The sequence below is a fragment of the Cyprinodon variegatus genome, unplaced genomic scaffold, assembly GCF_000732505.1.
Source record: "Cyprinodon variegatus isolate N-32 unplaced genomic scaffold, C_variegatus-1.0 Scaffold135, whole genome shotgun sequence".
NCBI lineage: Eukaryota > Metazoa > Chordata > Actinopteri > Cyprinodontiformes > Cyprinodontidae > Cyprinodon > Cyprinodon variegatus.
In genome coordinates this window covers 891490-901990 of record NW_015150588.1, presented here as the reverse complement: position 1 = coordinate 901990, position 10501 = coordinate 891490, and the positions used below count along the sequence as shown (strand labels likewise).

Here is a 10501-nt window from a genome sequence, read left to right as displayed (position 1 = left end):
CTTTTTTAGAATAATCTCCACCAAAGAAGAGTGGCGCATGTTTTCCTCTTTTAACCGAGCAACTTCCTTTTCGTAATCCAATAATGTTCTGGCGAAAGCAGCCATGATGTCAGATGCAGCTTCATTCAGCCGTGCAGCCACAAACGACTTCAGTTTTTCCACTTCGCTCATTTTTGCACCTAAACCGCTTCTTCTTCTTATGCTTCTTCTTCTTCTTGAATTTTTTTATAGCAAGTGGTAAAAAAAACGTTAGGTGAGTATTACCGCCACCAACTGGTAGGGAGTGTGGACCACATAACAAAAAAAAAAGAAATAAAAAAAAAAAAAAAAAATATATATATATATATATATATATATATATATATATATATATATTAGGTTTCACTTTCACGTCCTCATCACCATGTATACTATGGATCTTTTATAGTTTCTTTCAGATTCAGTTCTAATGTAATGTTTGAAACAGAGACTAGACATTTCCTAGTATTTTGGAATTTGCTGTATGATTTACATCTAGGTTCTCTATACTACACCTTTTTGACCCATGTATTACATGTTCCTCTTGATTGCTTAGTTGTTTTTCCGCTTCCAACCGCTCCATAATAAAAAGTTTAAGTTATATTAAAAGAAATGTCACCTTCTCTCTCTGTAATTGTCTTACCATGAGAAATTTCTTATCCAATTGTATCTACAGTTTTCCTCTGATGTTATCTGTTATGAAATCTCACCAATACCAAAAATGTACATATTATATAGAAAATAATTTTACCTTTTGAAAACATCCACCATGTTTAAGATTTAAATGAACTTGCAGATAAATAAAGACCCAAACTTAGAAAGACTCACTAAGATGACATCAATTTAAACAAAGCAATGCTCTTTTATGGTCAACAAGGTAGTAGGGTTAGTGGGAAGAAAAAATATTTAAACCAGAACAGTCCTCATGGGAATTTAAAACAGTGCAGATTGCAGTTTCAGTCCCTGTTAAACAAAGCCGCACACATCCAATACAACAAATGGATCCCCTTGCAATACTTAAGTTTAGTTTTTTGGTTCAACTGCCTTTTTTTTAATTTTATTTTTATGCACATGCTTTAAATGATTTATGAAAATCTGTTGGTGACATCAAAACTTTATAAAATGCATTGACTTCCATTTACAAATGTCACAAATATGTGACAGAAACATGGGAAATATTTTAAACAGATCTATCTATAGATTAATAATTATTATTGAATTAATAATTGTACAGAAATTAATAAGAAAAAAGAGCAAATCCAATTCTAAATTAAATTTATATGAGCCAAATTCAAAAAGTAATTAATCCACTTTTATTAACTTTAAGCCACTTGGTGTTAATGTGGAAATGAAAACAATGAAAAAAATAAATGACATTTAAAAACATAAAAAAGTAATAACTCCAGCTTAAGTTTTCGATTAGCTCATTACACTTTCCATCAGTGAAATATATTTTTTCAGTATTAGGCCTGGTCTCAACAAACCCATGCTACTTTACTCATGTTATTTTACCGAAAACCACCACAACCACCTCACCAACTGTACCTAGGATACCAAGTACTGAGGGAGGAACCAGAAATATTTGCACTTTGAAAAATCATATTTATTTGAATTATAATAATGTTTCCAAATAAAAAAAAAGGGGAATGCATATTATTAGACATAAGAAATGCAATCATATTTGCTCATTTAAAAAGATTAATTTCTCTTCAGTCTCAAAGATTTTATTTTTGAAATAGGGCAATGTTAAAGTTAATGTAAAATACAGCTTGTACTGTGTAGTTTATTTTCACATTGTTCCCCTCGATTATTGTTTGCATGAATAAAATCCCTGTGTTTGGATGTTTTCTTACATGATTCTCTCAGACATGCAGCAGTTAAACATTGCCTGGAAAACTGTTCTTGTTTTGTAGGCAAAACAAAGACTGGAGAGGAAATCTCCAAGAGTGGAGACTTCCTCTCCAATCTTTCTATCACATAGTTTTAAAAAAAAAAGATATAGACAATGTTTGGAAGGGTTGATTATGACAATCACATTTTGGCAAGTAAGAAAAAAATATAATTCTTGAAAAATGTATACATTTGAACTTTATTTTAGAATAAACAATAACAGCTCAATGATCTGATGTGCCGTATAAGACTCTGGCATCAATCTAATTCACACAGCAGATCATAATAACAGTAATAAAAAAAAAAAAAAAAAGCTTTAAAAAGACAGAATAAAAATCAGAAGCTAGTTTAAAGACCTCAATTACAGTTTTTTGTTGTGTAGCAAACGTCTGCAATCAATTGGCTTTAACCTGAACAAGGCAGATGGACTCTTTAGGTTAGTAAGCAATTTATTAGAAATTATGATGAAAAATCAGTGCAAACCACTAAAAGATCAGTTGAGTAATGTGATTTCAGTTTTCTTCAGTGTGACCCTGTAGTCTTTAGGGGATCTACTTTTTGCATTTGGAGGAAGAGGGGTCGCACTGGTATCCGTACTCACAGCAGTGTTTACCGTCCGCACAGCACGCACCCTGGAAATCATTCCCAGTGTTAGAACATTAGTGACATACCTTAATTATAAACACTGTATTTATGAATTTTTACATCCAGGTATACTTTACATATCATACAAGCCATACCAGTGGGTAGGGACAGCAGCTCCAGGGGCCCCCTGGTCCCTTGCAGCAACTTGAACCATTAGGGCAGAAAAAGTCATTATCACAGCGAATGACTCCCTGGCTGAAGGAAGTTCTGCTTGCTCCTGTTAGAGCTGTCAGTGGTGTCTGCAAAAATAAGATCAAACAATGAGACAATAAAGAAATATTCACTGTGATTCTTCTTTTGTACCAGAGTTAGTTCATTTGAAACATACATTTATGTCAAAATGTTGTGTTTTTTTTCCCACAAAGGTCATATTTATTTTTCATAAAGGGTGTAGTAGAGACCTAGCTGTAAAGACAAAGCTTTCCTACCTCTTTTCTGCTGCTTTTCTCCTCAGACACTGAAACAAGAGAAGCTGGTACGGAGGTTAGAGGTTGTTTGAACAAATACCGCAATCCTTCTCGGACGCATTGAGTGTAAGAGTGGTTACAGTCGTAGCCATAAGGACAACAGTGGAAGCCATCCAGGCAACATTTTCCCTAAAAAACAAAAAAAATATATGTAAGTTAGTCAAAGAATGAAATGATCTTAAATTAAGAGATTAATAGTTATCTGTAAATAGATCGACTTACAGGAGAGTAAGGGCAGCAGAACCAGCCACTTTTTGGGTGTTTGCAGCAAGTGGTGCCGTCAGGACACACATTGAAGTTGTCGCAGTGGACAACTGTGCTTTTGATTTTTTCTGGAAAATTGTTGTTTTCAACCTCCACATTGGGAGTTACAGACAGATCAGGGGTGCTTGGGAGCTCTGCAGCTGCTTTCTTCACCATTGGTATGCTGGCCCATGGCTGATAGGGTTTTACGCACATCTGCTCTTTCAGATCACACTGAAACCCCGATGGACAGCAGTGGGCCAGGTCAGAGCAGCACACCGCCTTCATCCAGACAAAAGCAGGGAAAGAGAAGTGATGAAACTGACCCTTTTCCTTCATCAAACCGTGTTCTCTTAAATCACCGTACTAGTGAGCTAGATGTTCTGATGTTCAAAGAATTGTGACGTACCTTTGGATAATGACAGCAGCTGTAGCCCTGATGAGTGGGGCAACATGTTTCCAAATCGGAGCAGGAAGAGCCATCAGGACATGTGATGGAGGAAAATGCAGAGGCCCACAGAAACGCTCCTACACAGAGCCACACAGTGATCCTCAGCATCTGACAGAGACAAGGTGTCAGCGTTAACTATTACAGGTGATATTAAAGAAGTTCTCAGTCTTTTCTTGTTGCTTCTGTTTCTTCTTCTTAATCGACATTTATCTCATTTAAGAACCAGCAGCACAAATGCCGGGCCTCATTACTGATCTATTTTCCGAACATGGCTCTCCCTACAAGGATTAAAGTAGCAGAATCACACTGTCATATTTTATCAGGAGCAACATAAACCTCAAGTTAACACAGAAGTGGGTCTGCTGACATTTGGATCATGGTTTTGAACACACAATGACTAAGGTTTTTAATTATTTCCCCATGACTTGCAATCTTTGTTTTACTTATCAGCGTCATTATCAGAAGTCAACTGAGCATTTAAGCACAAATCTTCAGTAGGGTTAAGAGTGGGCCTGTATTTAAGGTTGTTTGTCTGAAAAAAAAAAGGCTTTTGTGTGTTTGTGGGATCATCTTTTCTGCCTGAGCATCTAACTGCGTTCTTGTGTCACACATTTACACAAACTACACCATACTATCACCAAACAAAATCAAATAAATCACTGCAATGCTTGGATCCTGCACTTTCGATTCTTTTTTCATATTACAATAAAGAAGGTGATTGTTCCAACTTTAAGCTCAACTTTCCATTTCAAAAGTGCACATGTATCTAGAGCAATTTTTAATGTACAAAGAAGACTTAGAGCTGTTCTAAGTTTTAAGAACTAACTGTTAACCCTTTATAGGGCTAGTTACCTTGTTTGATCACTTACCCAATGTGCCTCAGTGAGTTCTAGAAACACAAGATCTATATCCAGCCATTCAGCAAAGATCCTGCTACATGGCTGTACATCTTATTTTGGCCTTTGACTAATTAGAGAAGCCCTTGAATTATATATTTCCTACTGTAAATTAAGTTGAAAAAAAATTGACAAGTCCATTAAATGGTAAAAAGCTAACTGAAAAGTTAAAAAAGTAAACTTAAAAAGTTAATAAGCCTCGTTAACGATTATTTTTGGATTTTTTTTTTTTTTGTATCAGCATGAATGCCTCTAAGGTTATGTTGTACAAAAAAAAAAAAAAAAGTTTCTTTTTCATGAATTTCTCATAGAAACACTTTTGTTATTTTTCTTAATATATTCAGGAGAGTTGGCGTTTTTTTATTACATTGACATTAATTTTTGCGATCAAAATACCCATATATTTTTTTAATGTTAGAAAGGTAATAAGGTCATGTCCGGAATTCCAATAACACTATTGGATTGAAATTTTGATTTTCAAAGTATTTCACTGAGTGCCCTATAAAGGGTTAAGCACGGCAGTGGTAGCAGCATGCTTAGGTCTGATTTTGCTGTTAGTTGTACTAGTTTGTACTGTAGTACAGCTGGGAGATTTAACAGGATAATAATAGCAAACACACAGCAGCATTCAAACTGAAAACACAGGCTGACTTTAAGCCTTTTGATGGCTCCTGACTTCATACTACTTGATATTTACCGAAATATGCTTTAAAGCGATGCCATCTGATTTAAGTGAAGATGGTTTGTTAAATATCAAAACTTGCTGATTGCTGTTAAAAACAAAAACAAAGTCAAGGCAAAACTTCCTAAGAGGCAATAAAGCTGATAATCAGGAGTTTAGGTTATGTTTATATTTTATCTTTTATTTAGTTTTTAGCCTGCATGGAGATCATTCTTGCTCTTCAGAGTTCATTAAAATTGAAAGTAATGTTTCTGGTCATGAAACGTGAAAAAGAACAGCTCTAGTAAACTGTTAAAAGAAAGAAATTAACTTAATATTCACACCAGTGATGTTTGCATATAAACCGTTAATCAAAACTGTAAAATACGTGCAATAACACAGTTTAATGGCTTAAGAGGTTTATCGATTCTTACCTTCGGCAAATGAAGTGTTTGAAGAGCTTCCTGTCACAAGGTTTTAACTTCCTTTTCAGCTGAACAGCACACTTTCTGCTCTTTATAGCAGAAATTAGACCCTCCCTCTTCCAGTAGTCAAGATAAACCTTTTCAGTTCTGTAAAGTTGAGCAGAATAGAATAGAAAACGCCTTTATTGTCTCGCAATGGGGAAATTGTGGTGTTACAGCAGCAAAAAAATTATAGCAAAAGATTAGAATAAAAGTGGTCACATAGATTTGGACCTTAATGTAGTGTTGCCACTACTGTGCAAGGTTAGACACAAGAGCAATGTTTCAGATGTAGGGTCGATTCTAAACGTCTAAGTCAGACAGAGAAACCTCTACATATGCAGAAACATATCAAAAACTGTGCAGGGATTTAAACTACAGAGTTCAGTTTGCATTTAAAAGCAATGCCAGAAAAAGATTTCAGTCTTGCAGTGTTGAATTATTTTATTTTCTTTGCTGTAGTTGTATATTTTTTTTTGTTTCTTTTGAATGTTATCAAAATCCTTTGTGCAAAAATATTAGGAGACTAAAAGTTTTTCATCACTGCCTTTATCCAAAATCTGTTTTACATTTAAAAATCAAAAATGGCTCCATTAATAAGGCATTTATCCCAATAAACCCCTCTGTCCCCGTGCACGTCAGGCTTTTCCAGTTCATCGTGGAAGCTCATACTTTCACTTTCTGGTGAGACATGCCCTGTTTTGCTTCACTGTAAACTGAAACCATCAGGATCTGTGGAACATTTGAACCTGCAAAAGAAATGCAAACACTGAATATACATTATGTCTCAAATGCCTAAAAAATTTAGTATAAGTTCAAATTTAAAATGCAAAAAATAAAATTAAACTGTTAGAATATATATATTAAAATATGGGTATTTTTCCTATCCTCTGTTATCTTAAAAAACAAAACAACAACAAAAAACAGCTAAAACTACAAATGAATAAGTCATTGGTAAAAACTTGATTTTTTAAAATTGAATTCTTGTCATATCAGATGTTACATTGAAGAAAAAAATAAAGATTGTAATCTGTGTAATTTCTCTGCAAAACACATCATGGCCAGACCCTCTAATTAATAGGATCCTCTAATTATAGTTGTTTTGCGAAGGAACCAAGTGAATTGCTTAGAATAAATTTCTCTTTACTGCTTCTCCTGTTTCTTCTTCTTTTTGAGTTCAGTTTGTGGAATAAATGTCCAAACAATATTACAGAAAGAGGAAGTCTCAGGCTTAAACCGCTCTTGATAACATGACTGACTGGATTGTTTTACAATACTGGAATTTTTATGGTTCAGGAAGTCCTGAACATATACAACCTCTAACGTTTACATTGTATGCTTTTATTCCAACTGCTGAAGGGAAATAAACTTTAAAGTTTTTTGTTTTTTTTGCCAATGTCTTGTTTAAAGACAGACTGGCAACTTTGACCCAAATGGATATAAATCTTATGAATCAAAGGAAAGAGACATAAAAAAACAGTTTAAAGTAAAATTGTTATTTTTACTAAGAAGCTAGCATTTGCCTTTCTGTATCAAAGATTAACAGCAGTTATGGTAGTTAAGGCCGCTTGCCACTACAAGCTGTTCTCAGACAGAGATCTTTCTCTGTTTCAGATCTACCTTACTGCCACAGATGAGTGGCAGCTTACCAGTCCCTGCATAAGGTCCCTGTTCGCCTGGGTCTTGATCTGCAGCACTCTAGCAGTGTAGATATGTCCTGTTTGGTGTATATTTTCCATTATGTGCAGTGTTTTATAAATCTAAAAAAAAATTATTCATGTAATTATATGGTTTAACTTTAGTTGTATTGAGCCAGTGTTTTCCAGCTGGTGGAATGGAGAAATGGCCAAAGTAGCAAGAGAAGCAGGGAGGCATCAGTTAGAACTAAGTGAGGTAGACTGAATGGCCTTGATCCTATACAAGAGGAAGGGAGACTGAACATAAAGCAGTAAAACTAGAGAGCTTAATGTCAAGAAAAAGACCAACATGGATAAAGTCAAATAAATAAGAGCACTGAAGTGAGCTGAACAGGCAAAAATAACAACAGACTTCATAAGGATGGTTAGAACATGGAAAAACAAACAAAAATGAAAGCCATACGAAAACATCTTAAGATTGTGATGGAAAATCTCTGAGAGCTCCTGAAGCCCTGCCATCAGGGGAAGTATTGAAGGAATCAGGCTGATTGTTTGCAAGTAGAAAAGTCTGTCTACTAAGCCCCATTTAGTCTCAGTGAGACCACTGTATGGACAGGTGGTGAAAGTTTCCTTTGTTTTCAAGTTTTTGACGTTTTATTTTTTAAATCACACAACTGCCACAGTGTATCAGACAGGAGACCCAGAGTTTTTTAACTTGGCGATATTGCCAGATTTCAAATCTACCAGAATAGAAAAGAATAGAACTTTTTTCATCTCACAATGGAAAATTCACTTGCGACATGGGCTCTTATAAACAAACAGAAGTTGCACAAAAGAGGAAGAGAAGTATGAAGTATATACAGTGCATCCAGATATTTACAGTGGACGGTAAAAAATAAAGAAGGAGAGCTTTAAGGTGACTTATATGTACAGTATCTTATGTGCATTAAAGTAGTGGCAGGTAAAGTCTGGTTTCTGGTTAAATAGTATAAGTAATTGCAGATTTTAGTGCACGAACAACTGCGTTAGTGCACTGGGTGTAAAAATCTGTTACTAAAGGAGCTGCTCAGCTCTTCTACAGCCTGGTGCAGGGGGTGAAAGGTGTTTTCCATGGATGTAAGCTTGGACAGCACCCTCCTCTCTGCCATTTCCTCCACCGAACCCAGGACAGAAGTGGCCCTCCTCACCAGTTTTTTCAGTCGCTTTCTGTCCTGCTCTGTGCTGCCTGGGGCCCAGCAGTCAGCAGCGTAGAGGAGGCCTGAGGCCACTATCATAGAAAGTTTTAAGCAGGGGTCGGCTCACTCCAAAGGACCCCAGCCTCCTCAGGATGTGGAGACGGCTCTGGCCCTTCTTGTACAGGGTGTCCATCTTATGAGTCCAGTCCAGTTTGTTGTTGACGTGAACATCCAGGTGTTTGAAACTCTCCCCTGTTTCTATGTCCTGCCCCTAGATGTTCCTGAAATCGATCACCATCTCTTTGGTCTTACTGGTCTTTAAACACAGGTGGTTGTTCTCACACCAGTCCACAAAGTCCATGATGACCAACTGGTACTAAAGCTCGTTCCCCTCAGACGTACAGCCCACAATTGCGGAGTCATGGGAGAACTTCTGGAGGTGGCAGCTGTCCGTATTGTAGGTTAACTCTGAGGTATAGAGAAATGGAGACAGCACGGTGCCCTGGGGGACCTCAGTGCTGCAGACTGCCACTTCTGAATGACAGTCGTGCAGCCGCATGTACTGAGGGCGGTCAGTGAGGTAGTTGATGGTCCAGGCAGCCAGATAGTTGTCCACTCCAGGGTCCTCCAGCTTCCTCCTCACCCGTCTGATGGTGTTGAAAGCACTGGAGAAGTCACAGAACATCACTCTCACTGCGCTCCCGGTGGTCTCCAGGTGAGTGAACACCACTACAGCAGGGAGATAATGCTCCCTCTACTCTACTATGATGTTGGGCCAGAAGACAAACTGCAGTGGGTCCAGGGTGGGGCTCACCACGGTGCGGAGATGTGTGAGGAAGAAGCGCTCCATGGTCATCATCAGATGGGAGGTCAGGGTGACTGGTGTAAAGTGAGCCGGTTCCTTCGCATGCAGTGTTTTGGGAACAGGTACCACATAGGAAGTCTTCCATAGGGTGGGGACCAACCCCAGGCTGAGGCTCAGGTTGTAGATGTAGCTGAGCTCGTCTGCATAGATCTTTAGCAGCCTTGGGGGGATGCCATCCAGTCCTGAGGCTTTCCTCTGTTTCAGCCTTATCAGCTAGCCTCTCATCTGCATTGAAGTGACCATGAGGAGGGAGGAAAGCAGGCCTTGAGGAGAGGGAGATGGAGGGGGATGGAGTTGATGGGCGTCTCTGTGGGGAGGATTGAAGGTGTGGATGGGTCAGGGATTGGTGAGAGTTGCTGCGGGGAGGAGGGAAGGTCTCTGGGGGACTGGGGGTTGGAGATGTGTGAAGAGGTGAGTGCAGAGAGGGGAGCAGTGTAGAGGGAGTCTAACCAGGTGAAAAACCTGTGTAACTCATCCGCAGACTTGGTGTCACCATCTGCAGCCCTGCTGGTCCTCTGTCCAAAGCCGGAGATGTTCTTGAGACCTTACTACACATCCCTGACGTTATTTTGCACCAGCTGCTTCTCCACCTTCCTCCAATCATTTATTTGCCGCCCCCATCCTCCCTTTGGAGCACCTGCTGAAATCTCTGCTGAGTTGAAAGTCCTCTACTTCTGGTTCAGGAGGACTTCAGCTTACATATCAGAACTAGAGAATTTCAGGATGTTTTGATGGAGATGGTTAAAAATAAAAACAGTGTCAGTTTACATGCTGGATCTGTACTTTGAGGTACAAAGCGAGGCAGACAGAGAAAATAAAAAGTAGAAAGGTTAGCTGGAGCATTTTTCACTGTCTGGAGAAAAATCATGGATAAAGCAATGAGCCTACAAAAAGTACATCCCAATATTCCAGGCAACAGTGGTGTCCAATGCAGTTTGCCCTGCACCTGGAGGGTTGCCGGTTTGGGCTCCCGCTCTCTCTACCACCATGTCCTTGGGCAAGACACTTCACCTGCATTGCCTACTGTCTGGCAGTGAGCCTCAGTGCAGCTGTGGCTACAATGCAACTTGTCACAATCAGTGTATGCAT

At 38.3% G+C, this 10501-nt stretch overlaps 1 protein-coding gene across 1 annotated transcript; it reads right to left on the bottom strand.

Annotated features, from left to right (window-relative positions):
• Nucleotides 1–1286: 1286 nt before the first annotated feature.
• LOC107085863 (granulins-like) lies at nucleotides 1287–5753 on the bottom strand. Its single transcript, XM_015376473.1, has 6 exons — nucleotides 5706–5753; nucleotides 3673–3822; nucleotides 3243–3545; nucleotides 2982–3149; nucleotides 2649–2792; nucleotides 1287–2540 (listed from the first exon to the last, which is right to left on the bottom strand). The coding sequence occupies exons 2-6, from the start codon at nucleotides 3820–3822 to the stop codon at nucleotides 2460–2462; spliced, it is 846 nt and encodes a 281-aa protein (XP_015231959.1). The 5' UTR covers nucleotides 5706–5753; the 3' UTR covers nucleotides 1287–2459.
• Between the last annotated feature and the right edge of the window lie 4748 nt (nucleotides 5754–10501).